Source organism: Pteronotus mesoamericanus, unplaced genomic scaffold (assembly GCF_021234165.1).
Source record: "Pteronotus mesoamericanus isolate MK-2021 breed Mesoamerican mustached bat unplaced genomic scaffold, CSHL_Meso_final contig_214, whole genome shotgun sequence".
NCBI classification, from domain to species: domain Eukaryota; kingdom Metazoa; phylum Chordata; class Mammalia; order Chiroptera; family Mormoopidae; genus Pteronotus; species Pteronotus mesoamericanus.
The window spans coordinates 4,533,769-4,559,594 of NW_026555089.1; the positions used below are offsets into that span (position 1 = coordinate 4,533,769).

Sequence of the window (25,826 nt, forward strand, 5' to 3'; positions counted from 1 at the left end):
GAGGAAAAGCGACAGGTCTGATTTACAGAAGGCTCTGCTCAGTAAGCCAGTGCCAGCCCCACGCCGAGGGGGCCCTGGCAGTGGGCAGTGAAGGGGGGTGAAATCCCCCCGTGGGAGAAACATTGGGCAGGACGTGTGTTAACCACTTGGTGTGAAAGCAAAAAAGGCCTGCGATGCAGACTGACATGAGCTCGTGTCTGTTTCTGATGAGCTGGCCGCTGGCAGAGACTTGGAAAAAACATGACGGGAACTCGATGGCGTGCTGGCCCAGGAGGGAGGTCTGCGGAAGGCTTCTGAAAAAGCTCGTGGAACGGGACCGTATTTGTGTCCCACGTGAACTCGCATGAGGAGGCAGTCGCGCGAGGAGTCCTCGCCGCATAAGATGACCCATCCTATCGATCTGGTCCGCCTCTTTCCGCAGGCAAGTTGGTGTTTCACGGCGGACCCCGGGGAAGGGCGAAGCCACCGGCTTTCTGTGTGTGTAGGAGATAGCTATACCCTTTGTCTAGCTTTGCCATTGACCCGATGGGTCACTTTTGACCATTCCTTCCCTTTTCTTGACCTCAGTTTCCTAATTTCACAAAGTCTCGAAGATCCTTGACTCTGAAGTGCAGCCCAGAGGGAGGCATTTGCGACTGAGGCCTGGGAGGGGGCTGCCGGTGACGTCACAGAGGGGAGAGTTCCGTGAGAAGAGTCAGGCCCTCCTAGAGCCCTGCTGCCACAGCTTCGGTGAGAAGGGCCACCCAGCCGGGGTCTGCTGGGCTTACATCTTGAGCTCTTCGCGTTCAAGATTCCTATCAGTCATGGATCAGCCTTCAACGGCCAAAAAGGCTCAAAAAGAGGCAGAGGCCAGTGACTCCGATGTGTTCTCTGACCCCGGCTCATTGTCCCCGCACCACAGGCCAGGTCACAGTGGAGTCCAGGGCCATCACAGGTCCCATCGCCATGACGTGCCCCATCACCACGGGGGACCTCACCACCACGGTGCGCTCCAGGACTTCCGTGACTGCCCCTCCCCCCGCCAGCCGCCCCCCCACCACCACACCCACCATCATGGTGGAGCGCATCACCCCACACCCCTTGCCCTGGCTGGGTCCAGGGGCGCTCTCCTCTCCCGCCGCCCCCATGCTGAGGACTTCCTCGCTGATGAACACCGCCAGGGGAGCAGGAGACCTGAGAGTAGACCCCACGCCCAGAGCGAGCCCTACCCCCAGGGGGGGCCCCACAGCCACAGTGGGCCTCACCACCAGAGTGACGTTTTCCACTACAGTGGGCTCCCACCTGAAGGTGAGCCTTACCACCATAAAGAGGCCCACAGCAACAGTGAGGTCTATGACCAGGGGGGCCCCCAGCACGGTGACGCTGACGACCGTGGCAGGCACCATCATCATCAAGGCCACCACCACCGAAGGCCTCTCCATCATGGAGAGACCCATTCCCATCACTCTTTCCACGCGGGGTCCTCCCACCAAGGCGTGCCTTGCGACCCCAGCGAGCACCACCGCAGCCACCACGGCCACCACGGAGAGCACCACCGCAGAGAGCGCCCGCACGGCGCCGGACACCACGACGCCCTCCGCAGCGAGCACTATGTGGAGTCCCGCCACGCGGGTTCCTGGGTCTTTGGCCTGCGCAGGTCCAGCAGCCCAGAAACCCTCGAGCCCCGCCGGGTGCCCACGCAGGGCGTGCTTGATGGCTTGACTGAGTCCCCCGATGCAGGGCACCCACATGCCTCCAGGGTCTCCAACAAGGTCCACCCTCAGGATTCCTGCTCTAAAACTTCAGGAAGCTGGGCTGAAGAGGAGCAGTTTCAGAAGCGCAAAAGTGAGTCTCTACCCTCCCCGCCAGCTCCCACTGCCCGACCCAGATCCCAGACTGAACCCAGGCCCTGCACCGCCCTTGCACAGGTCACGAGGCTCGACTCTTGCTGCAGGTATATTCCATTGGCTATTCACTTCACCTGACTGTTCACCATCCAATCATTCATTCCTAGAAGTAGGCACCCACTTCAGGCCTACTTCGGTTGTTTGTTCATTCAGTCGCTGCTTTATTCATTCACATGTTCATTTCTCGAACGTTCCCTCTTATCCGAGTACCTGGCCTATCTGGGCCCTGGAGGCAGAGGGAAGACTCGCCCTCCAGGGGCTTCAGAGCCAGGGGTGGTCCCTTAACCAACTGATCCCAGACCACAGAGTGATGGAGGCCTGTCCTGCATATCATAACATTTGTGGGTTCTATCTGCCCATATTTCCCACACTAAACTCTGAGCCTCTTCAGGACAGACACTGGGGAGCAGGACCTAAATAAGGGCCTTGCTTGGGGGCAAGGAGGGACCTTGGCTGTTAACGCACAACCCCCAACCTTGGCCGCTAGTTGTCACTAACCATGGCAACAATCCCACGAACAACCAGAGAGGGGTGCGCGTCTAACGGACAGGGGTAGGGAAAGCAGCCAAGAGATGATATTTCAGCAGAATCTTAAAGGGAGAGGAAGAGTTTACCCAGGGCATGGAGTGGTGTGGGTGGTTGGGTTTTCCTCTCAGAAGTTGCCTTGTGAGTAAAGAGCGGCAGGGGTGTATAAGGGCGTGAGCCCTCGAGATGCGCTCAGGCAGACCCCGGACCCCAAACAGGCCGGCATCTACCAGGGAAGGAGTCGGGCCTGAGGCTCCGGTACCAATACAGGACCAACATAGAGGCACCTTAGTGATGAATAGCAAGCAAGCAGTCAAGCGCGAAGGCAAACGGCAGCCCGGCCTGAGAGGAGGCCCGGGTCCCCATGCCCCCCCCCCACACACACACACAGACTTGACCTTCTGGCTCCCTTATAGCCATCAGAGCCCAGCGGGCTCACAGGAAGCTGCACAATTGGTTGTGGGAAAACATCTGCCACCTCTTTCATGGCCTTCGGAAGATGCTCAGGAACCTGACTGACTCCCTGGTCTTCGACGCCTTCATCTTCCTTGTTGTCTGCCTCAACACCATCATGCTTGTGGCCCAGACCTTTGCAGAAGTTGAGATCCGGGGCGGTAAGAGCCGGGAGCCCTGTTCATGGGAGAAGGCTATTGATGTTGTTCCAGGCTTCCTGCTGGCCTGATGTAGTGCCCGGTGATTCACATAACTTACCTTCTTTGATCCTTTCTCCTGGGAAGCGGATGACATTGCTGGGTATCAGAGACGAGGCTTAGAGAGAGAGCTGACGTCAGCCAGGCAGCCAGAAACGGAAAGGTCCGCTGGCCTAGAGGCTGTGTTGTTTGAGGCTACAGCCACGAGGTGGCGTGTTTGCTCTAAATATGCTGCTTTGCAAGGACCAGGGTCAGGAACCCAAGTGGGCTAGAAGGACCAGGAGATTCTGAGGAGACCCTAAAGGGGTGAGAGTGGGAAACCTGAGGAGGCGCCCCCTAAAACCCTGGGAGCAGGATGAGGGAAAGGACATAAGCTAAGGAGAGAAGAACAAAAAGAATGGCTGGTATTTCTTGCACGCTCACTGGTTCAGGCTCCATTATAAGCATTTTACGGTGTTAAATGCCTTTCATGCTCATGAAAACTCTATCAGGCAGGCTGTTACTATCACCATTTGTAGACAAGAAAACTGAGGCACAGAGCATTTAAGACACACAGCTATGTGGGCAGAGTGAGGGTCTCCTCAAATGGCCATGTGTTAAGATTCCCATGGGGAGGAGGAGAGAGGGACCAGGGTTGCCAGGGATGACCCTGAGCAAGCCCCTGCTGTCCCCACAGAGTGGTACTTTATCGCCTTTGACTCCATTTTCCTCTCCATCTACGTGGTGGAAGCTATGCTCAAGATCATTGCTATGGGCCTCGACTATTTTTGTGATGCCTGGAACAATCTGGGTGTGTAGGGATGGGGTCCGTGGCGGGGTGGGAGGGGTGGTGGGAGCCACCGAACTGCCTGAGGGAGGCTAAGGACAAAAGGGGACAGGACCAGGGGGTGCCAGCGCTGGGAGTGCTGTGGGTTATACTGAGGCACCCTGTGCGCTCAGACTTCATCATCATGATCATGGCTGTGGTGGACTTCACGCTCATGCAGTTCAACTCCCGCTCCTTCAAGCGCACCATCTACAACCAAAAAGTCTTCAGGGTCTTCAAGGTCTCCAAGAGCCTGCGGGCCCTGAGGGCCATTCGGGTCCTGCGGAGGCTCAGGTCAGTGGGGCCACAGCGGCCCGCCCCAGTGTGGGGACTCTGAAGGAAGAGGGGACACAGGCGTGGACCTGTTGCAAGGATGGGGGAGGGGAGGCTGCAGACTCCAGCCTGTTTCTGATAGGCCCCGTCAGATCATTCTCTTCGCTTTCCAGAGAAGGACTGGGGCTCTCCCAAGTCACCAGCAAGTCTTGGGTGGAGCGTCAGCTCTGGGTCCTGGGCTCAGATCCCCGCCACCACTGACTCCCGCCCTGTCAACCCCTGCCCACAGCTTCCTGACCAGCCTCCAGGAAGTGACCGGGACCCTGGTGCGGTCCTTGCCATCCATCACCGCCATCCTTGTCCTCATGTTTACCTGCCTCTGTATCCTGCGCTGGGTGGGGGGCGGGGGGCGCGGGAGCCTGACCACGGGGCCGTGCGGTGGAGGGTCGGGACCGGGGGGCAGGAGGACAGGGTGAACGGGTCCTGTGAGCCTGGTTCAGCCCTGACAGCCAGTCCTCTTCTCTGTGGTGCTCCGGGCACTGTTCCGCCAATCTGACCCCAAGCGTTTCCAGAACATCTTCACCACCATCTTCACCCTCTTCACCTTGCTCACTCTGGACGACTGGTCCGAAATCTACCTGGACAGCTGGGACCAGGGTAGGGCAGGCCCTCGGCTGGGTGGAAGGCAGGAGGCTGCCCGGGTGGGCACACCCCGAAGTGGGGCGCTGGTTACCCCGTCTCCAAAGTGGGGCTTCTGATTCTTGCCGGCCACGGAGCGGTGAGGGCCGGCAGGGAACTCACGGCTCCAACTCCCCCCTCCCCAGGGGCCTGGTACATCATCCCCATTCTCATGATTTACATCATCATCCAGTACTTCATCTTCCTCAAGTAAGGACACTGCCCCTGCTCTGCTCGCAGCTCCACCCGCCTCCCCGCCACCTCGGGCAGCCCCTTCCCAGCCCTCTCTCCCTGGCCACGCGGTGATGAACCCGGAGAAGAGTGCTGGCCTCCCCTCCAGCCTGGTCCCTGAGAGTACCCCACTGTCCCTCCCTCCTCCAGCCTCGTGATCGCCGTGCTGGTGGATAACTTCCAGATGGCGCTGCTCAGAGGCCTGGAGAAAGTGAAGCAGGAGGTACCTAGTGGGGCGGGGCAGGGAGACCAGTCAGGGAAACACGGGGCGGGGGGCACAGAGGCTGGAGGGCAGGCCAGTGGCGGCTGCTCCAGGGACAGGCAGGCCTGGGACTCTGCCGAGCCCGAGGCCTCTTCTTCGCAGAGGGCCGCCCGGATCCAGGAGCCGCTGCTGTGTGAATCGCTGACAGAGCTCGACAAAGCAGGTATCAGCGCCCCCTCCTTCTGCTCTCGGACACAGGATTCCAGGCTCGGTTTTAGAGTTTTAGAGTCCGAGGCTCAGGAGAACTTTCTTTCCTCCTTTTTTAATTTTAATTTAATTTTTTAAAAGATTTTATTTATTTTAGTTTTAGACAGAGAGGAAGGGAGGAAGAAAGAGAGGGAGAGAAACATCAATGTGTGGTTGCCTCTCGCATGCCTCCTACCCGAGACCTGGCCCGCAACCCAGGCACGTGCCCTGACTGGGAATCGAACCAACAACCCCTTGGTTCTCAGGCTGGCACTCAATCCACTGAGCCACACCAGCCAGGGCTAATTTTTAGTTTTTGAAAGATAGGGAAAGGGAGGGAGAGAAGCAAACACTGATGTGAAAAAGAAATAATTGGCTGCTTCCCCCACGAGCTTTCAAAGCTTACGACTTTGGTCCAAAAGAGAATAAGGCAATCCTTTAAAGCCAATGAAACCGAGAGTCAATTCTTGAAAGACCCATTGGTAAAATGTCTAGTTAGCCAAATTATGATTTACCAAACATTCGTTTCCATTAGTAACTTAATTTTATAGCGGTGGTTTTACATGGGATGGTTTTGGCTGTCTGAGGGTTTTGTCAAGGCCAGATATGCACTTGTCCAGAGTGCTCGCAAAAATAAAGTTCCCTGTACATATTCATATTTACACACCTAACTTTCTGGGTGAATTGATTTTGGGCTCATTACTATGTTTCCTGCTTAAAGATCTTCAGAGCCCTGGCTGGCGTGGCTCAGTGGACTGAGCAGCAGCTTGTGAACTGAAAGGTCGCCGATTCAATCTCCACTCAGGGCACAGGCCTGGGTTGAGGGCCAGGCCCCAGTTAGGGGTGTGTGAGAGGCAACCAATCGATGTATCTCTCGTACACTCTTGTTTATCTCCCCCTCTCTTTCTCCCTCCCTTCCCCTCTCTCTAAAAGTAAATAAATAAAATCTAAAAAAAAAAATATCTTCAGAACTTTAGAATCTGAGCCCCAGGGTCCCACTCTTAGGAGCATTAACACCAGAGGAATAAAGGTCCTCAGGGGTCGCCTGGGCCTTCGCCTGCCCCCTCCATCAGGGATGGACACTCAGTGCCGACGAACTGAAGCAAAAAATTAATTGGCTCAAATTGCTCTTTCGCTCCAATTGATCACCTGTCTATTTCTGAACCAATCACTGTAGCCAAAAGGATAGGCTGTTCCTATTGGCCAGGCCTGAGTCGAACACACAAAACTGCCACACACTGCGTGCCTGGAGAAGTGAGCTCTGTGGGGGCATCCTGGGCAAAAACTTGTGAGCCCCTGTTTGAATATCTCCATGGCTCATGGGGCTCCCTCCACCCCCTTTCAATCCAGGCACCTCCTTGACCCCCCTTTTTTCCACATCCAGAACCAAAAGAGGTGATGAGTGAACACACCAAACAGAAGCGCCTCATCGAGAAAAAATTTGGGACCATGACTGAGAAGTATGGAGATCCAAAAGGAGGGGAGGCCTTGGGTCTAAAGGGAGAGTTCTGGGGCGTGGCGGCGGGCCTGGCCGGGAAAGGTCCACGGCCCCCCGTGGCAGGGGGTGCAGCACTGAGGCGTGTGAAGAGCCTGTGGGTCACATGTGCAGAGCTTGGCATCTGCTCACCACGAGTCACCCTGCACCACCGATAGAGTCCCGCAGCCGCACGAAAAGGGCCATGAGGGCCCCTCCAAGGCCAGGGGCCGAGGACACAAAGAGGACACGGACGACGAGCACCTGCCCGTGAGGACCCCGCCTCTGCAGCGGTGTTGGCCTTCAGCAAAGTGGAGGGATGAGGCGGGTGGGCCAGGGAACAGCTTGGGTCACGGCTGACGGGCAATACCCCGTTTCCGCGGACTTGAGTGGTCAGCTGGGCCGGGACAGCCAGGGGCGCAGGGCTGTGCTCGAGGTGGGCACCTTGGCACGGACTCCTGCTGCCTGGCTCCCAGAGAGCACTCTCTCTGAAATCTGGGCCTCGCCCCACCTCCCCCAGACTGGCTCCAAAGCAGCAGACGGGGCCGCCTCACTCCTGCGCCCGCGGGGCTCTCGTCACCCACCGGCAGAGCCCAAGCGCCAAGGGCCCTCCGCGATCAAGCCTTTGCCAACCTTGCTTCTGTTGCTGCAGCCACTACTGCCCCATCACGCCCTTGCTTCACCCACGGTGTTTCCCAAGCAGAGCACATACTTCTCCACCTCCGGGCCTTTGCCCACACTGTGCTCTCTCCCTGGAATGGTCTGCGGTTGCTGGCACCGGGCTCAAGTGGCCAAGCGTTGGGAGAGCTGAGTTCCCATCCTGCTCGCTCCACCTCCCGGGCCTCCTGGCCTCTGTCCATGCTCCCGCTCTCCGCGCTCAGCCCCGCCTGGGCCCTCGGTGCCGCTGCCGTATTTCCCTCGGGGGCGCCTTCACCTCCAAATCCTTCCCGCTAGTCCACCTCCACCAAGGACACTCTGTGTTGTGTTCATTTGTTTGTTTAAAATTTTTTTGCTTTTTATTTATTTAGAGAGTGGTGTTTGTTAAAAGCAATTTTGGCTTTTCTCTTCTCCTCTGAGTTTGAAACCCTACAAGGTCTCCTGCCTCCCTGAGAACAAGGTCCAGGCGCCTCGCTTTGACCTTGCCTGGCATCTCTACCTCCAACCCTCCCGTCCCCTGAAACCTCCCTCACTGACGCTGGCCCCAGCCACTCAGGACATGCCCCCGCGGTCCTGGAGCAGGGAACCAGGAGGCCTGCCTGAGCCTAGCAAACACGCACATCTTCCAAACTCAGCCAAGCGGCGCTGGCTCCAGAAGCCCTTCCTGATCCTGGGTCTGCACTGGTCATAGTGTAAACACACTTGATTTACTTTTCTGGCTCCGCTACAGATGCGCTTCTCGAGGGCAGGGGATGTTTCTTGTTTATGTCTATGTTCTCCTAGCACCTTGCAGCGTAGGTTGATTTCAGTGTTATTTGATGGGTGGATCAGTAAGACAGGAAGACGGTGAAGGCGTTACTGGGTGGGTAGTAGAGTGGCTGAACAGGTGGGAATTTAGGTGGATGGCTGACTACACAGCATGGTGAAGGGGTGGGGTAGGGGTCCAGGGAAGAGAGGTGGATGGAGGGGTAGGCGAGTGAGTGAAGGCAGAGTGATCAGATGGGCAAGTGGGCAGGTGGCAGGTGAACCGGCGCACGGAGCGGGGGGGGCAGGAAGACGGTGGACGGGTAGAGGTGGAGGGTTGGGAGGCCACACAATTAATGCCCTCTGTGGTACAGGCAGACAGGGTGGCAGGGAGAGGCAAGGCCACACACAGAAAAGTTGTGGCCATGGCTAGAAGTGGAGGTCAAGGGTGATGTGAGCGTGTGGGCGCGGGCAGGAGGAGGCGCGCGAGAAGAGCCATCTGGGGGCTCTGAGGGCCTCGAAGGACCAGCCAGGCAGGTCGGCCAGGGCTCACCTCTGCCCTCTCCCCACAGGCAGCAGGAGCTAGTGTTTCATTTCCTGCAGCTGGTGGCTGGGGTGGAGCATTATCAACAGAAGTTCCGCTCCCAGGCATCCGTCATCGATGAGATCGTGGACACAGCGTTTGAGGTGAACCAGGCAGGACCAGGAGGGAGGGGCCGCGGTAGGGGGACGCTGGAAGGCCAGGCAGGAGGGACCCGTGCTCAGGAGTGGCCCCGAGGAACAGTCCCATCGGCCGCGTTTGAGAAGGCAGAGGCTGGCGGCTCAGCCACCACCCCATCCCACCCCACAGACTGGAGAAGAGGATTTCCGGAAGTGATCCCTGGACAGAGACAGCGGACACAGACTTCAGCCTCTGGCATGCTTCCTGCAGGGGCGGGTCGGGACAAACCCCGGACATGCCGGAGTGATTGTCAAGGCTGCAGGGCTGGGCCCCAACAGAGCGTTAAACCCCCAGCTGGCTCTGCGTCTTCCCTGGCTGGGCCGAGGCACGGGGCGGGAGAACTTGTGTGTGTGCACGTGTGCGTGCGTGAGTGTTGCACGCAGAAGGCACTTTTTGTGGTCCCCTCCAGCCCCAGCAGGGCCCTGTGTCCTAGCCTGGCCCAGCCGCGCCCCAGCAGCAGCCAGAGGGGTGAGCTGGAAAGTGGACCAGGCCCAGCACCCGAGGGAAGGTGAGCAGTTGTCCTGCTTCGGTGAGGGGGAGCCCTCTCTGGCCTGGGAGTCAGGAGAGAAAGAACCAGCTGGACTAGCCCCTTGTTGTCAGCGTTTAGGGGACCCATAGAATCTAGAACGGGGCCTCAGAGCCCAGGAACTCAGGCCTACCAGCACTGTCAGTATCCGTTATAAGGATGGCATGAACCCAGAGGTGCCTGAGTGCCTGGGCCTGTGCCGGGTGCTAGAGGGCAAGCCCTGAGTCAGGCACACGCCCAGCCCTGGCTCTGGGGGCTCCCATTCAGAGGAGGGGTCTTCCACTATCTACAGCAGCCACCTCACCCCTGCTAGAGTGAAGCCATCATGCCATACAGGCTGGAGGGGGACAGAAGTGGGACTCCAGAGTGGGGGCAAGCAGTTTTGCCAACCGCCCCTGTACCTCCAGGCTGGATGTGATCGTGGCGGAGGCCCTAGGCCCCAGAGCAGAAGCAGCACCTCCTCGGCACCACATCTACTTTACACCTCCCAGTCCCAGCCTCTAAGGCACATGGCCTTCAAGGCAGAGGGCAGGGCCTGGGAGCTAGGACTGTTCCACATTAGGGCCCAGCATTGGGCAGGGGACCAGGTAGCCACAGCAGGGTGTGAGGCCTTGCCTGTCAGGAGCCAGCGGGCAGGGGTGGGGGTGCTCTCCACAGCCACGGCGTTCTGCCTGCCTGGGCCTCATGGTTCCCGCACCTGCTGCTCCCAAGGTGTCCAGCCACTGCCTCTCCTGCCCCAGGCATGGGTGCTGGACGGCCCCGGATGGAGCACGGGGATCTCTGGGGTGCTGTGTTTGGGGATCGCGTATGCATCTCCAGGTGGTTTCGGGGTGGGAGTGCTTCCGGGTTGCTAGGTTGTGTTTGTGATTTTCCTGGGCATGTGTGCGGAGTCTGGGAGCATCCACGTGTATGCTTTGGGTTTCTCTGTGTGTCTGGTGTGTTAAGGAGTTCTGGGTGTGTGGAGGGGTGGGGTGGGAAGTAGGATTTGCAGATGCAAATTCAGCCCTGCAGAAAATGTTGCAACTGTTTTCCTTACACCGTGCCTACCCCTTCTTCCTCCTGTGAGCAGCAGGTGTGACCTCAGCCTCTGGGAGCTCCTTGTCCAGCCCCCTCAGGGGGTCCTGCCCAGGGCAAAGCACCAGGGAGGGCTTGCAATGGGTACTTGAGTCACTGTCTCAGCGCTCCTGGTCTCGGCCCACAGGGGCTCCGCCATCTTTGGGCCACATGTGAGTGGAGAAATCTCACAGCCTGGGAGCTCAGAGTCCTGGGGCCCTGCTGGCTGACCTCCCCAACCCCTCTGCATCCCCTTATGCCACCTGAGTCATCAGGGGGGCTGAGCGGGAGGAGCAGCACGCAGGCGCTCCCCAGAGAATTCACCAGCTCCTACCCTTTCCTCTCCAATTAAGTGCCTGTGACTTGGTCTCCCATATGTTAACTCTGAGAATATTGAGAATCAGGAGTATTGTTCCCCACATCTGTGGTACCGGGGTGCTTGAAGGACTCCAGATTTCGGGCTGAACCCTGTACCTCTCAGCAGTGGGCTGGGACAGCCGCTCGGCTGGGCCGGGGCTCGCGGGCGGAGCTGCCAGGAGTGGGAGTGGTGGGGGGAAGAGGGAGCAGTGAAGCACTCGGAAGAGACGGATGCAAGAAGCAGTGCTAGGAATTTATTGCAACAGATACGGCCCACTGACCTAAAGTGCCCTCCACCGACGGGCCCACTCCCTCCCACACCCAGGGCCGCAGGGGTCGACTGCAGGGGTCGACGGCAGGGGTGTACTACACAGGCACACAGTGGTGCTTTAGAAGTTTGGAGGTGTTCTCCCAGGGAACCACTAGGATCTCAAAGTCGCAGCGCAGCTTCTGCAGACAGAGTGTGGAGAGAGGAAGGGTGAGCCTGGGTCCAGGCCTGCCTCCTCCCAGCAGTCAGCCCGGGCCTCCAGTGTGGGACAGTCACCGGCTCAAGGGACAAGTCAGATGGCAGAGACTAGGTCCCTGGTCTCTTTGGCCAACTCTCTTACTCGATGGGGAAGCCCCAGCCTCCTGTCTGTGCGCCACCCTGACCTGGGGCTGAGTCATCCAGAAGGCAGGGAGAGGTTCAATCTGGCCTCAGTCTAGCCGGCCAGACTAGTTCAAGCTGGCCAACCCGAGGGCCCGGGGCTGGGAGCGTGGCGCGCGCCGCGCAGGGCTGTTACCTCCTCCTGTGCTCCCGCGGCCATGGGGCAGGTGGTGAGATCCATGCGGTCTCCTGCCACCGCACTCTTCCGGCAGGCTGTGCTCCCCATCTCCACGGTCAGGTAGTACTTAATGCCAGCCACCAGCTGGGACGGAGGGCAAGCACAGGTCAGAGGTGCTGGGGCTGTGCCCCGACCCAGACCCCTCGCCTCTCTCCACAGCCTCCCATTTCCCCTTCCCTTCTCCTGAGTGCATCCAGCACACTGGCCTTGGGATTCAGACCTGGGAAAGGGCCGTTCTGGCGGGGACCCCTGGGGAGAGGGGCAGAGGCCCCGGGCCAGGCAGGAGGCGGACCCAGGTGCACAAGCCATCCTGAAGCCCATGCCTCATCTCCCTCTGAAATCAACTGGGCAGGGCAAGGACTAGTGTGAAGCTAGTGAAACAGCTGTGCAAGTTTAGAGCTAGATCCCGTCTACTTCAAACTTAGGTATTTTGCTCCTTGTAAATTTTTGGCATGAATCTGAGTTTTAAAAATAGGTTGTGTTTGCCCTGGCTTGTGTGGCTCAGTGGATTGAGTGCCGATCTCCCAACCGAGAGGCCGGAGGTTGGATTCCCTGTCAGGGCCTGGGTTGTGCGCCAGGTCCCCAGTTGGGGGCGTTCGAGAGGCAACCAATCAATGTATCTCTCTCACATCAATGTTTCTCTCCCTTTCTCCCTCTCTTCCCCTCTCGCTAAAAATGAATAAAAGCTTTTTTAAAAAAACGTTGTGTTAATATATTCTGAATACTCTCTTGACTCTCCCCAACTTTGGCGCCTTCCCCGCCTCAGTCCCACCGCCCCGTCCCACTGGCCCAGCCGCACCTGGCTCTGCGCCTTGAGGATGCGTGTGTCTCGGAAGTAGTAGAGGCTGTTGCTGCCCATGTTGTAGCTGGCCACGGCCGCCTGCGCCGCCTTCTGAACCTGTGGATCGTTGGGGGCCAGGTCCCTCCGTCCTCCGACTAAGACCTCCCCCGGCCGGGCCTCGGTGTCGCGGGGCAGCGCCAGGAGGCAGAACGCCAGCAGGGCCAGGCCCAGCATCCGCGGGACGTTGGGATGCGCCATAGTCGACACTGCCAGGCTATCCTGGCCCCGCCGCTTTTAAGGACTCAGGGCTCCGAGGCCCCGCCCGACCAGACACGGCCCCGCCCCACGGCCGCTGTGCGCCCGCTGAAGACGTAGGCGAGGGCTGCACAGTCCGGTGAGGCCCCCGTCTCAGCTCCAACGGGAGAAGCCGACAGGCCCCATCACACCTGTGCGCGAGATTCTTCCCCTACCCTACAGGATACACCCCGTCCTCTGAAGGAAAGGGCAGTGGCAGGCAGTCCCCCGCAAGTGCCACCATTGGGACAGTTCACAGGGGGCCCATCCAGTCTGAAATATCAACAGCTGTGAGCAAGCTCTTATCACCCCATTTACGAACTGTACCTTGGAGAAGTTACTTAACCTCTCACTGCCTCAGTTTGCTCTCCTGTAAAACGTGGGTGCGGTGAGGATTCACTAGGTAAAGTGCCTAGAGGAGGCATGGTACCATGTTAATAGCAGGTAACCAGGGACATTGCTGTGCTGAGCTGGATGCTGTTTAACCCTCACAACTAGCATGAAATGGGAATGTACATTTCCACTTAACAGAGGAGGAAACAGGACACCGGGACAACTGATTTGCCCAAGGACCCCAGAAGGTACATAGTAAATGGTGATGCTGCCCTTTGAGCCCCAACAGTCAAACTCAAATCTTTGCTCTTAAACCAGACTGAGACCCAGAATGAGGGCTGGCCGGGAGGGGTGTGTGTCACACCAGCTCTGCCACTTCCTAACTGGGTGACTTCTGACAAGTCCCTTGAGCTTCCAGAGCCTCAGTGTCCTCATCTGAAGAAAGGGAACAACTATTCTCTTCTAAGGTTATTCTACTGATGGCCAGAGCCTGGGCCACTCATAGGGAAGCTGGGTGTGGGCTGGAAGTACCAGCAAAAATTAGTTTAAAAAAAAACCCAAACCAATGGTTTTTTGAGGGGGGTAATAATCTGGTAACACCAGCATTGAAGTAAACATGGAAGAAGTTTGTGAATTTTGTTGGGATTCTTTCCCTGTGTTTTAGCTATGAGCACAGTACTTGCTTTTAAACATGTTGCTGATGTTGCTAGAGGGAAGCGGGCCTTTTGCCCTTAGGAAACTGAGGTCTGGTCGGTGCTCAAGGTCAAGGATCTTAACTGGGGCTTGGCAGAGGTAGTGGTTTATAGTATGTGGCATTTCGTGCTTAAGTGATCATCATTACAGTTGACTCTTGAATAACAGGGGCTTGAGCTGGAGTTCACTTATGCATGGATTTTTTTTTCAATAAGGACTGTAAATGTGTTCTCTTAGGATTTTATTGATATCTTTTCTCTAGCTTACTTACGTGTAATATAGTATATAATACATGTAACATACAAAATATGTGTGAATGGACTGTTTTATGTTATTGGGAAGGCTTCTGGTCAATAGAGAGCTATTAGTTCAGGGCGGTCATCGACGTTCAAGGGTTCACCTGTACCATGATAAATGATTAAGCATCCAGCATTTCCCAGCACCAGAGTGTGGTCACTGCCTAGTTCACCAGCTACCCCACCGTCTCGGCCCAGCTGTGAAAACAATCTTGGGATTCCACGGAACTGTCACAGTTCGTTGTGGACTCAGGTGTCTGCCTTAAAGAGACAGGCTCCAGTTTGTGAGAGGGCTGGCTGGCTCGAAGTTGGCTTGGTGAGGTGGCCAAGGCCAGGCAGGGATCTGACCTGAGAGAAGCCAGGAAGGGGGACAGTAAGAGGACCAGGCCAGCAACACAGGGGAAGGAAGAGGAGGCAGCCCCAAGGGCCAGGAGCCTCCTCCAGCTTTCCCAGGTCTGCGCTCCTGTCACTTGGAGTTCAGCCACGGCCACACTTATCTCCAATTCCCTGGAAAATTGGCCAAGGCCCAGTCCCCAGCTCACGTGCCCTGCCTCACCTGCCACTCCTCTGTGCTGATGCCGATGAGTCTTTTGCACCCCAACTGGTCAATTACCAAAGACTCTTCACCTGGTTTATTCTTATAAGCAGCACGAAGTAATAAGCATCATCTTTATTTTGCAGATGAAGAAAGTTTATCAGAGAGGTCAGGACACTTGCCTAAGGTCAAATGGCTAGTATTGTCTTGGTGAGAAAAGAGGGATGGGGGAGGGGAAATGACAATCACTGAACTCTCAGTATGTGCCAGGGACTCAACGTATGTCCTCACCCTTTCAGCAGCTCTGCAGAGGCAGTGAATATTTTCTCTTTTTACAAGGCAGAAATGGCGGTCAAAGCGGAAGGGCCTGTGGCAGCGTCTGGGGTGGCACCCGAGGGCCCGCACCCTAGCGTGTTAGTCCCGACTGCTCCGCAGGAGCATGGGGCCTACTGTGCAGCGGCGCACGCCTGCAGGCAGGGCACCCCGGGAGGACTTCCCAGGGCTGGGTCTCATCTGGAGAAGAGCCCTTAGCCTGGACTCCATCCTGTTGACCCTTGAAGGAGCACTCTGGCTTCCAGAAGGAGGCCTGAGCCTGGCGTGAGCCCAAGGTTGGCCAGCTCCACTGGCCACAAGGCAGGCTCCAGTTTCACTGCAGCCCAGACCGCCCAACCCAGGTTGCTTATGGCACCACCTGCTTGGCCCTGGCCAATGGGTCTTACCGACCGGGGTGAGCACTCGACGTTCCCTTCATCCTGGGATCGGGCCACCCAGAGCCTTCATGCTGCCCCCCGAACCCTCTTTATTGAACCTTTAACCTTTATCCCTTCCCCCAGGGCTCTGTTACCCTTTCCTGTGGACCCCATCCTGGAAAGGCGACTCTGTGGCAAGGAGAGCTGTGGCCCTGCAGCGGTGCAAACTGCCCCAAGGAGGAGCTCTCCGGTGCCGGGACTTCCGCTCCTCCTGGGCTGAACCCTCGCCATCCCCTGCAGCCAAGAGGAGCCAGAGGCCCAGGGCAGCGAGGCCCCTCGTGGCAGGTCACACGGGGAGTAAAGGAGGCCCGGAGACCAGGCCTGGGCTCAGCTGGCTCTTTTAGGCTACCACCTGTCAAGGTCAGGAGTAACATGAGAGTCCTGGTCCCTGCAGGGAGGGGACAGTGTGAAAGGGGGGTTGACAGCCCGAGTACCTACTGTGAGCCTTCATACCGTCTGAGCTGCCACCAGGGGCCGATGTGTCGGGCTTGGGTCCGTCCCACAGCCTGCCCCTACTTCCTTCCCGGGGCAGCAGGGCTCCCTCAGGACCCGAGTGCATGGGCAGGATTCACCCCAAGCGCTGGGCCACATCTGAACACTCGTGACCAGACTGGCTGTGGGGGGCAAGCTCTGGCTGGGTGCAGTGGCAGCAGGGGGTGGATGGGACAATGACACTGAGTCAATGTGAGTGACTTCCAGGCCCACCTATGCCTGCCAACAAAGCGGGTCCCATTGGGCAGCATGGGCCGACATAGGTAACCTGATTTCTCCCTATCCCCACCCGGGTCTGTTTCCTCCGACACCCAGGCCTGCTGGCTGAGTTGGGGCTGGATCTCTGAGGGGCCACATTGTCACAACACACACATTAGACGCCCTTTGTCTCCTGCTGCTCCAGGATTGATCCAGGAAGCTGTGTGGGATGCACCAAGGGGCCCAGATAAAGCGTTTGGGGCTTTAGGACTGTCACAGGTATCGCCTGAGCCCTGAGGGAGAGGCGAGACAGGCGCCAGCCCTTCCAAGACAAAGCCTGTGGGTGAGACGGGGAAGGGCCCACGAAGAAGCAGAGCAAAGCAGGCAGCGCACCCCACAGTTCTGCCAGGCGGGCCCCAGTGCCAGAACCACAGGCAGCCAAACTGGGCACCCAGAGTGGGCGGGATCCCGGGGAAGGAACTGATTCCATTACCTCACCTGGCAGTTGGGGCTGAGGCAGGGGGTGGGGGGCAGCTGTGGCCCCACCAAGCACACTAGGCCTGCGTGGCAGCATCACAGTACAAGGGTCAAGGCTGAGGGGACTCTGAAGTGAACTTGGACCCATCCAGGAAAACATCAGAAACGCAGTACAGCCTGAAGCGCCTGAGACAGCCCATGTTGCCAGCTCAGTCTGGGCTTCAGGCTGGCACCCACCCAGGCAGCAGCCTGTAACACAAGCTGGGCCCTGCTGACCACCTGGTGCCCTTCCAAGGGGCCACCTGCACTTCCCAGAGCCGGCCCTGCACTAAACACTCACCCCCACTAAGAACCGCCATAGCGTCCAGCTGCTCGCCTAAGCGCTCTATCCCTGGGTCTTTATCTTTCTTTCCATTTTATATTCCTACTGTTCTGAGGTGTTAGCTAACGTAGAGGAAAGTGCACAGGACATATGTGTTGACTTGAACAATTACCACCTGCATGACCACCACACAGGTCAAGAAATGGAAACCACCACCGCCGCCACCAGGCTTCCCCGCTCCTCGCCTCCTGCCCCCAAAGGCAACCACTGCTGACTTTTGCAATAAGCCCTTCTTTTAATTTTGCCACCTATGTAGAGACCCCGGAGCAACTTTACAAGAAGGGAGCCACACTACTTCATGTTTTGAGATTCAACCCTTGTATCACAAGCTCACGTTCACTGGTATTGACAGCCATGAGTTGTTCCCATTGGGGACTGTTACAAAGCTGTTGTCAAGGCTCAGGTAGGTGCTGGAGCTGCTGTGGGAGTCCTCGGTCAGAGCCCTGAGAGCGTGGAATTGCTGGGTCACAGGATGGGCCTTCAGTTTTACTAGGAAACACCCAACTGCTTCCCCAGGGCCGCACACTCCCACCAGTTCCTGTCGCTCCATCCTCTCATCAGCCCTGGGCACCGCCCGACTCCCCAGGGGGCGGACGGAAGCATCTCCCTCGCGGTTCCGATGGCGGCTCTGGCGGCGTGCCTTTCCGCAGGCTTGTCCACCCCTTGGCTGTCCCTCTCAGGGCTGCCTCACAAGTCTCTCATCCAGTTTTCTACTGTTACTTGCTTTTCCTTCACTGCAGTTTGGTATGTGCTCTGGATGCGGCTTTGTTACTTATGTGCTGCAAATACCCTTCCCCACTCTGGGTGAGTCTTGCCCCTCACTCTGTTTATGGTGTCTTTAGTGAAAGTTTCTATTAATGTAGTTCAATTTTATCAACTTTTTTGTCCTACTTTTCCCCTACCAAGATCATGAAAACCTCTCACAATTATCCCAGTTTCTGTTTGATGTCAGTCTCTCCTTACCAGACTGTAACGCTCTGGTGACAGCACAGGGGGTAACAACTGCAATCCATCCTGACAGAAAGAACTCACATTACAGGCTTGCCTAGGACTCCTTCCTTTCTGTAAAATCTCAGAGTTGAAATTAATCTAGCCACGTCTTTAAAGAAAGAACGTACAACCGTAACATTCTTTTTCATTTCTGGTTGTGCCACTGAGTTATAACTCAGTGTGTGTCTTTACACACTGGGCTTAAGACTCATGGCGTGTTTTAATATTGCACTTCTTAAACCCAGCTATCACAACATATCACAAGCCTCTGGCACGAGGCTAGGACACAGATAGCTCGGTTAGTATCAAGTGCTGTAACATCCTTTCTTAACATCATATTCTGCAAAAGGTATTCTGTCAATTAAACGGTAACTACAATATTTGTGTAAGCATTTTACGGGCCCTTTGAGCGGTCCACTGACCGTGGCAAACACCTTGTGACTGCCTCAGGGTCAGCCCCTACCAGATGACGACAGTGGGACACCCGACCGCGTCCGCGTTTCCAAGCCCCACACCCATCCCAGGGCCCCAGTATAACCCGCCCACAAGAACCCCTTGGAAGCTCAACTTCTCTTTTCTGGCCAACTCCCTTGTGCACAAGCTTTTTTTTTTTTTTTAACATTTTTTAAAAAAATTTGTTTATTCTTAGAGAGGGGGAAAGGAGGGAGAGAAACATCAATTGGTAGCCTCTCATTCACGTCCCAACCGGTGACCTTCTGATTTTTGGGCCAATGCCCAACCAACTGAACTACGCGAGTTAGGACCACAAACTCTTTTTAATAAACTCTATCTGTTTGATCTTATACTTAGTTCAGTGCTCATTTCTATAACCATGAGACTCAAGAACCTGACATTCAAGGTCTGGTGACACTCAGGAAAATTCTGTAAGCAAGTAGTTCCTGTTGCTCTACTGAAGGACCAAAAGCCACGCAGTGTTGCGTGCTGCGCAGCTAGCATTCCATCCAACATTACAACCACCTCTTTTTCCAAGTGGGGAAACCGAGGCTCAGAGAGGCTGAGTAGCATGACCAAGGAACACAGGGCTCTCAGGTACATGTGTTTCCAAGTTGTCTTGTGGGCCACTCTGGGTACCTCCTACCAGTAAGTCCATGAACGTATTATTTATCAGTTTCTGAGCCCCTGGTTTCCTCACCTGTAAAAGAGGAAATAGTTACTCATTAATGTGGAAGAAAAAAATATTTGCAAAAAACCTTAGCTATGGGCCTGGTTCACTAAGCGTTCAACCAGAACAGGATGGAAGTGTACCAGAGAAAAGTGTAACTCACACCGTCCAGGTTGTGATACCCATGCTTTTTCTGCCTCCCCGAGAGAGCGTGGTGAGAGCCCTGCCTACTCCCTCTGGAGGCCAAGAGAGCCTATGACGAGTAGCAGGCGAACTTTTACCCATATTGGGTCCCACCCCTTCCTGGTACCTTTGACTCCCACTGAGTTTTCCACCAGGTGTTGCCTAGCCCAGCTGTTGACTCAACCGGCATCTGGAACACCACAGCGTATCTGGGTCCCAGGAAGGGGTCAACCCACACGCTCTCCCACGTTACTAAGGGATTGAGACACTGCAAGGCACCTGCCCGAGGCTTGCGTGGCAAGGGTGGCCGTCCTCTGGAGTGAGGAGGAAGCTGCCAGTTTCGATCTGCACTGATAAGGAGGGCAGCAGACCGATCAGCCCTTGAGGAAGAGGCAACTCCCAACCCAGCTGCTTTTCAACCCACGGAGCCCAGTCTTGAAGGCCACTGACTTTATTGACTCAAAAAACTTTACATGGACAGTGACTGTTCCGCCAAGAGAGAAACCAAATGGCATAAAACAGACCAGAGGTGAGGGTGGGGGTGAGGGAAGGGACCAGGAATCCACTCAGAAAAGCTGGTAGTTATTGACCTGAAACTGGAAGGGGAAGGAGAAGGCGGATGCATGCAAGAACAAGAATTCCAAAAAAGGTGAAATGGTGAGGGGAGAGAACTCCCCCAAAGACCCTGGAGAGTGCCGGAGGCGAGCAGACAGCAACTGTTTCCTTTGAGGGGACAAGGGAGGAGCCCCTACTCAGCTACAAACTCTGGAGACTCCAAGACCTGGGTTAGGGACTGGGGGCTCTGCAGAGAGCATCACAAGAAGGCGTCGCACCACTCTCGGAGGCACCCGAAGCAGTCCCGGGACTGCTTGGCGTTGGCGCCGCATGTGTCCTTTAGCCATTCCCGGAAGAGGTCTTCATCTTTCTTTAGCACCAGAAACTGGCCAAGGACCACGTAGGCCTGCAAAACAGGCAAAGTAAAGGACAAGGTGCTCAATGCTCTGAGACTCAAACAAGGAGGCCACTTCTGTGCGGTTCAAAGCGTGTGAGCCTAGGAGGCAGGGTTGGCTCTGGCTACCTCTTCACATTATATATCACCGTCCACCCCCCAAGAGGTAAACTCACTTCCCCACTCCCAAACTGCCACGCAGTATCGCAGGCGGCCACCCGTGCCCTCCCCAGCTGCACGCAGCCACCCACACCTTGTCAAAGCCCCTCTCCTCCAGCTTCTTGCCCAGGACTTCACCAATGCCGGCCAGGCTCCCCACCGGCTTCTCCCCCATGGGCTCCGCCACGAAGTCTCGGTGCTTTTGGGAGGTTGTCATCTTGATCAGGATTAACCTGGGTATCCCAAGAAAAGGCAGGTTAGGGCTGAAAACCCAGGAGCTCCCAAAGGCCCACTGGCCCAAATCTCATGTTAAGAGAAAGCTGAACCAGCCATTAGGGCGGCTCACTTCATACCCCTCATTTCACAGATAAGATAGAGGTTCAATGAGAGTTTTCCCCACTACTCGAGAGAAATTTTTTCCACTCCCTGAGGGAAGTGGATTTTGGTATTGCCCTAGAGGAAAGACTATCCTGCCCTATCAGGTGGCGCGCGCAGGGCAGTGCGAAAATTCCCAGTCAGCAGCTAGGGCTCGCCCAGAGGGTGTCACATCCTCGGTGACCTTGGCTCGCAAAAGAAGGCACTGACAGAGCCTGGAAGAGCTCCCTGGCCTGAAAAGCAAATAAAGGGTCCCTCTGTCCCGCTCGCCACACAAGCTGCTCTCAGACGCAGGCCACAGCGCGTACACCTCCGCCCAGCCCTTCCAGGTCCTCGCCACTGCTCCGCCCCGCCCCGCCCCCCTCCACGCGCCGCCGCGCCCACGCGCCGCGTCCCGCCGCCAAGCCCTCTTGGAGGGCCCATCCTTCGGCCGGCCGCAGCGGTCGCGACCCGTCTCCTCCCTTCCTCCATGCACCTCCACTGTTCTCCAGACAAGGTCCTGCTCCGTGGCTGGCACTCACCGACAGCTTCAGCTCCTGTAACGGCTCCTCCCGCCACCCGGCTACTCCCGCTAATACCTCAACCCACTAGAACTTTCTTCCACTTCCGCTTCCGGGTCGCCTCAAGAGCCGCCTAAAAAGTTAAATTTGGCACTTCTAGCCTCGTAGAGCCATAGAGATGAGGGGATCTGGCTCTCGGCCGCGACCTTAGTAGGCGCTCCTTTCCGGTCGATTCGCGAGAAGCCAGGCTCCTTTGTATAGTCTTGGTTCTCGGGCGGAATTTCGGCTTCAGGGAGCAGAGGCCTCGGTTGAGAAAACTTCATTTCCCCGCTGCACGGTATCCGGAACTCGAGGACCTAGCTTTGGCCTACCTAGCGGGGGAAGAGTTAGTGGGACGGACAAAGAGGAAGAAGTGTGGCCGGAGGCTTACCAAAGAGCGCCGGAAGTACGGCGCTCGGAAGGGTCCGACGTAGACCTGTTAGTGTTTCCCTCAGCGCGGCCGGGCATTTACGAGGCTGGCTGGAACCGAAACCTGAGTCCCCGCCGACCCACCGTTGTGGACAGCCAGCAAACTCCTTTTCTGGGCTTTCGTTAGCTCAGCTGCAAAGTGAGTCGTGAGCCAGCCGCTCCCGACTTCCAGCGTGGAGAACGGGGTCGATTAGGCAGCGCCCGCGGGGGAAGAGGGTCAGAAAGTAAGTGTGGGTCTCTCTCAGAGCGTCTTTCCTCCGGGATATGGAAGGGAGGGAAGCCAGGGAACGGCAGCTAGATATAGCACTTTGGAGTTTGTTTTGGAAACCACCAGTCTCGGTGGTGCCAGTCCTTGACATCTCAGAACCCAAGGCAGAAATACAGCAAATGCCCTAAGCCAAGCCTGCTTATCTCGCCCTTTAATGGACTCGTTCCTGGCTGGGATCGTTGCGGTGGTCTCCTAATTGGTCTCTGCCTGTGGTGTGTTGAGAGATTGCGCATCCATGTTGTGTAGCTGTGCTACCCTTGGATGTACAAGTATATTGAAGACGATGCAGTTCATTTCATCCTACCTGAGTGATTGCCAGCGTGATTTATTTAGTTTTTGTGATTACGCTAGTACTTAGAACAACACGAGTTATTTCTATGTGTCATGCACAGTGCTAAGTGCCTTGCTTACATCATCTCTTCCTAATAACAGTGTTCTGGGTTAGCTACTGTTTTTCTCAGAAGCCTAGAGAAGTTGAACAGTAAGAATTGCAACGTGAGAACAGCCAAACCTGGAGAGAATTTTTATGAGTTTATTTGAGCCAACCTGACAATATATGCCAGGGAGGAAGATCTTAAATGCTTCGGAGATTTACATTTTTGCGGTTCCTTTTATGCACTTGAAGTTGAGGGAGCTAAGAAGGGTACATGGGGGTGGGAGAAAGCAAGGCAGGGATTGGATTACAGGATAGTTAACAAGAGTATATGTTCTGCGAGGTCGGGCATGCTTTCAAGGGGTATTGCTTGGCTGCCTTAAAAACCTTTCACTGCCCTGACCAGTGTGGCTCAATTGGTTGGCATCATCCCTCAGAGCAAAGGGTTACCAGTTCAATTCCTGGTCAGGACACATGCCTGGGTTGCAGAGTCAGCCCCCAGTCAGAGCACTTACGGGAGGTAACCAGTCGATGTTTCACTCTCATGTTGATGTTTCTCTCCTTCTCTTCCCTTCCCCTTTCTCTAAAAATATGTAAGTACATAAAATCTTAAATACATAAACACACACACACAAAAACACATTTCACTAAAGAAGTTGCCTGAGGCATAATTCTATGCCATGACCTGCCCATTTAGGAACAACTTGTAAGGTTACTTTCCATAGAACCCTTTTTTTTTGTCCACAGGAAATAGTCAAGGTAGGATTTCAATGCAAGCAATTAGATTTCAGAGCCCATGTTCTTACCCAGGACGCTGTGTTACTGCTCAGTAAAAAGTCCCTCCCTGTCTTCAAAACAGTCCTGGGTTCTCACCCTGCCATCCAAGAAACTAAAGAGGAGGAGTTGACAGCCTCTGCATCCCTCACCGCCCTGGGCTAGGACCCAGCATGTCTCAGGCCACCAAAAGGAAGCACGTGGTGAAGGAGGTGCTGGGGGAGCACATGGTACCCTCTGACCAGCAGCAGATCGTGAGGGTGAGTAGCACTGGGCACAAGCTCCTGCTGGGCCCCTAGGGTAAGGGGAGGGTGCAGTGCAGCTCACTAGGTCGTTGAGCGGGCTGATGAGGCCAACTGGTTCTTGGTGTCCCGGACCAGGTACTGAGGACCCCAGGGAACAATCTGCATGAAGTAGAGACAGCCCAAGGGCAGCGCTTCCTGGTGAGCATGCCCTCCAAGTACCGCAAGAACATCTGGATCAAGAGAGGTGAGAGAGGCAGCCTCTAGGAGATAGAGCCATTTCCTGTGACCTTGGTTTTACCTCTGCAAGCTGGACTGATTCTGCTTTTTCTCCGCCTGCAGGGGACTTTCTCATTGTTGACCCTATTGAAGAGGGAGAAAAGGTAAAGGCTGAGATCTCCTTTGTCCTCTGCAAAGACCATGTGCGCTCTCTGCAGAAGGAAGGGCTCTGGTAGGTGGTCCCCTTGGTCATTGGTTGCCTGATGCCTGACTTCTGGGGGGATCGACTTCCTAGCTGTGAAATTGGGGGAGGAAAGATTATGGCATCCCAGGTAGGGACAGCTGGAGGCAGTTTTTATGCTGAAAGATTTCTCTGTTCTTTCTGACCCTCGCTTTTCTCTTGACACAGGCCTGAGGCCTTCTCTGAAGTGGCTGAGAAACACAACAACAACAGGAACAGGTTAGGATCAAGCTTTAGAGTTGAGAAGACAGAAGATAGGGCATTGGGCTTTAGTGCTTTGGCGGGGGCCGGGGGGAGGGGTGTGTGGAAAAGAGCCTCCCTTTCTTCTGGTCAGAGCTCCTACCTGTGTGTTTATATGTATGACTTGAAAGTTGGATGTTGTGGGTTAAAACCTGGGCTTTCCCACTTATAAATGGGGGGTTTTAAGCAGGTTACTTAATCTCTTAAGCCTGGATTTCCTCACCTATAGCCTCGTGAGGATTAAAGGAGCTTGTAAAATTGCTTAATATGGTATCTGGTATGCAATGTGGATACATTGCGTGTTGGTAGTAGAGTCATTATTATTAAAAGCATAAACTCTAATAAACTTTCGAGGTAGGGGGATGAGTGATCTGTAGTCTGTTCTCTTGACTGGGCAGAGCTCTGTGCTCTGACTCTGTCCCTGTCTGACTCATTGAGCCCTGACTGCTTGGCCATAGGGTCCTCTTTGTGAGGCTTCTTGGTTGCAGATCTGGCTTTCCCAGAAGGCATCGGGCTAACTCTGCCCTTTTCCCCCATGAAGGCAGGCTCAGCCCGAACTCCCCGCTGAGCCACAGTCATCAGCAGAAGAGTCCAGCTCCGAAGACGATTCTGACCTCTTTGTTAACACCAACCGCAGGCAGTATCACGAGAGTGAGGAGGAGAGCGAAGAGGAGGAGGCAGCCTGAGACCCCAGGACCGACTTCTCTTACTCACAGACTGGTCCTTGGCTCCTCTGAGCTTGGACATTCCCAGGGTGCTCTGCAGATCTTGCCTGCCCTGGATGGGGACAGTGCAGAACCCCTCTCTGAACTGACCTCTGACCTAGGAGAATTAAACCCCTGGTGGGTGGTGACATGTGCTGGTGTCCGAGTGGCTCTCTGGAGGGTGGAGGGACCTGTGGTGAAGTCAGAAATTTCTCCTTGGTGGAGGCCTCAGGGGCAAGTGGGCTGGTGGGCAGGAAACAGGGAATGGCTGGGGTCTTTTCTAAGTTCTCTCTCATTGGGCGCTTAGTGTCAGGCCCTATGCGGTCCCTCGTTGCACGTATTTTACAACCGGGGACAGTCCCGCTTTATTGCCTGCTTATAATCAGCACTGATCCAGGATCGCAGCCATGGGACCTAGTCCCAGTTACCTCTAGAAACACTCAGGGTGAATTTCATAGTGCCTCGTAAGCTGTTGGCCCTGCCCTTCTAGTTGCCTGTGGCTGCGGGAGTGCCTGCCTCCATGCAGCCGTGTGCACCCCCTGGTTGCTGGCCCCTGTGGCAACTCAGACTGTCGCTCCTCGGCCCTCTGCAAACCACATCGTCCCACCTACGGGGTTTTTTTTGTTGTTTTTTTTTTAACCTCTGACTATACGCTCTTCCCTCCTCATTGCTGGCATTGACCTTTTTTTTTTCCTCTTTGTAAAATTTTATTTATTTTTAGAGAGAAGGGAAGGGAGGGAGAAAGGTAGAGAAACATAGACGTGAGAGGGAAACATTGACCGACCCTGCAACCCAGGCATGCGTCCTGACCGGGAACTGAACCGTGACCTTTCACTTTGTGGAAGGACATCCATCCAACTGAGCCACGCCAGTCAGAGCTGGTGTTGACCTTCTAGTCACTGCTCAGACATCAAAGAGTTAATCTCCTGGCCTAGA

The 25,826-nt window shown here is 55.8% G+C and overlaps 4 protein-coding genes and 1 non-coding gene across 5 annotated transcripts; 2 read left to right on the plus strand and 3 right to left on the minus strand.

Moving 5' to 3' along the window:
- Positions 1 to 945: 945 nt before the first annotated feature.
- CATSPER1 (cation channel sperm associated 1) lies at positions 946 to 9,248 on the plus strand. Its single transcript, XM_054570692.1, has 13 exons — positions 946 to 1,592; positions 1,637 to 1,824; positions 2,828 to 3,025; positions 3,738 to 3,851; positions 4,001 to 4,160; positions 4,429 to 4,520; positions 4,653 to 4,796; positions 4,964 to 5,027; positions 5,199 to 5,271; positions 5,413 to 5,473; positions 6,881 to 6,956; positions 8,944 to 9,058; positions 9,222 to 9,248. The coding sequence occupies exons 1-13, from the start codon at positions 946 to 948 to the stop codon at positions 9,246 to 9,248; spliced, it is 1,959 nt and encodes a 652-aa protein (XP_054426667.1).
- A 2,012-nt stretch (positions 9,249 to 11,260) lies between these two features.
- Positions 11,261 to 12,935, minus strand: CST6 (cystatin E/M). Its single transcript, XM_054570587.1, has 3 exons — positions 12,652 to 12,935; positions 11,811 to 11,936; positions 11,261 to 11,478 (listed from the first exon to the last, which is right to left on the minus strand). Exons 1-3 carry the CDS (start codon positions 12,889 to 12,891, stop codon positions 11,395 to 11,397), a joined length of 450 nt encoding a protein of 149 aa, XP_054426562.1. The 5' UTR covers positions 12,892 to 12,935; the 3' UTR covers positions 11,261 to 11,394.
- Positions 12,936 to 18,225: 5,290 nt separating this feature from the next.
- LOC129068667 (small Cajal body-specific RNA 1) lies at positions 18,226 to 18,387 on the minus strand. The gene has a single exon (XR_008528943.1). It is a non-coding gene; the product is annotated as a small Cajal body-specific RNA 1 (non-coding RNA).
- Positions 18,388 to 19,813: 1,426 nt separating this feature from the next.
- Positions 19,814 to 21,466, minus strand: BANF1 (BAF nuclear assembly factor 1). Its single transcript, XM_054570854.1, has 3 exons — positions 21,383 to 21,466; positions 20,581 to 20,719; positions 19,814 to 20,339 (listed from the first exon to the last, which is right to left on the minus strand). Exons 2-3 carry the CDS (start codon positions 20,701 to 20,703, stop codon positions 20,193 to 20,195), a joined length of 270 nt encoding a protein of 89 aa, XP_054426829.1. The 5' UTR covers positions 20,704 to 20,719; positions 21,383 to 21,466; the 3' UTR covers positions 19,814 to 20,192.
- Positions 21,467 to 21,586: 120 nt separating this feature from the next.
- Positions 21,587 to 25,519, plus strand: EIF1AD (eukaryotic translation initiation factor 1A domain containing). Its single transcript, XM_054570853.1, has 6 exons — positions 21,587 to 22,053; positions 23,330 to 23,504; positions 23,625 to 23,733; positions 23,829 to 23,937; positions 24,115 to 24,165; positions 24,728 to 25,519. The coding sequence occupies exons 2-6, from the start codon at positions 23,418 to 23,420 to the stop codon at positions 24,870 to 24,872; spliced, it is 501 nt and encodes a 166-aa protein (XP_054426828.1). The 5' UTR covers positions 21,587 to 22,053; positions 23,330 to 23,417; the 3' UTR covers positions 24,873 to 25,519.
- Positions 25,520 to 25,826: the final 307 nt, after the last annotated feature.

Bases quoted from the DNA above. Each gene is read 5' to 3' on its own strand.
- CATSPER1 (XM_054570692.1), top strand. From the start codon at position 946: ATGACGTGCCCCATCACCACGGGGGACCTCACCACCACGGTGCGCTCC. The intron at 1,825-2,827 runs GTGAGTCTCTAC...GCTCCCTTATAG, and splicing joins GCAGTTTCAGAAGCGCAAAA to CCATCAGAGCCCAGCGGGCT. The intron at 5,028-5,198 runs GTAAGGACACTG...TCCCTCCTCCAG, and splicing joins CAGTACTTCATCTTCCTCAA to CCTCGTGATCGCCGTGCTGG.
- CST6 (XM_054570587.1), bottom strand. From the start codon at position 12,891: ATGGCGCATCCCAACGTCCCGCGGATGCTGGGCCTGGCCCTGCTGGCG. The intron at 11,937-12,651 runs GTGCGGCTGGGC...CCTCCGTCCCAG, and splicing joins TCCTCAAGGCGCAGAGCCAG to CTGGTGGCTGGCATTAAGTA. The intron at 11,479-11,810 runs GTAACAGCCCTG...CTCTGTCTGCAG, and splicing joins CCGCGGGAGCACAGGAGGAG to AAGCTGCGCTGCGACTTTGA.
- BANF1 (XM_054570854.1), bottom strand. From the start codon at position 20,703: ATGACAACCTCCCAAAAGCACCGAGACTTCGTGGCGGAGCCCATGGGG. The intron at 20,340-20,580 runs GTGTGGGTGGCT...CCTGTTTTGCAG, and splicing joins AGGAGAGGGGCTTTGACAAG to GCCTACGTGGTCCTTGGCCA.
- EIF1AD (XM_054570853.1), top strand. From the start codon at position 23,418: ATGTCTCAGGCCACCAAAAGGAAGCACGTGGTGAAGGAGGTGCTGGGG. The intron at 23,938-24,114 runs GTAGGTGGTCCC...CTCTTGACACAG, and splicing joins CTGCAGAAGGAAGGGCTCTG to GCCTGAGGCCTTCTCTGAAG. The intron at 24,166-24,727 runs GTTAGGATCAAG...TCCCCCATGAAG, and splicing joins CACAACAACAACAGGAACAG to GCAGGCTCAGCCCGAACTCC.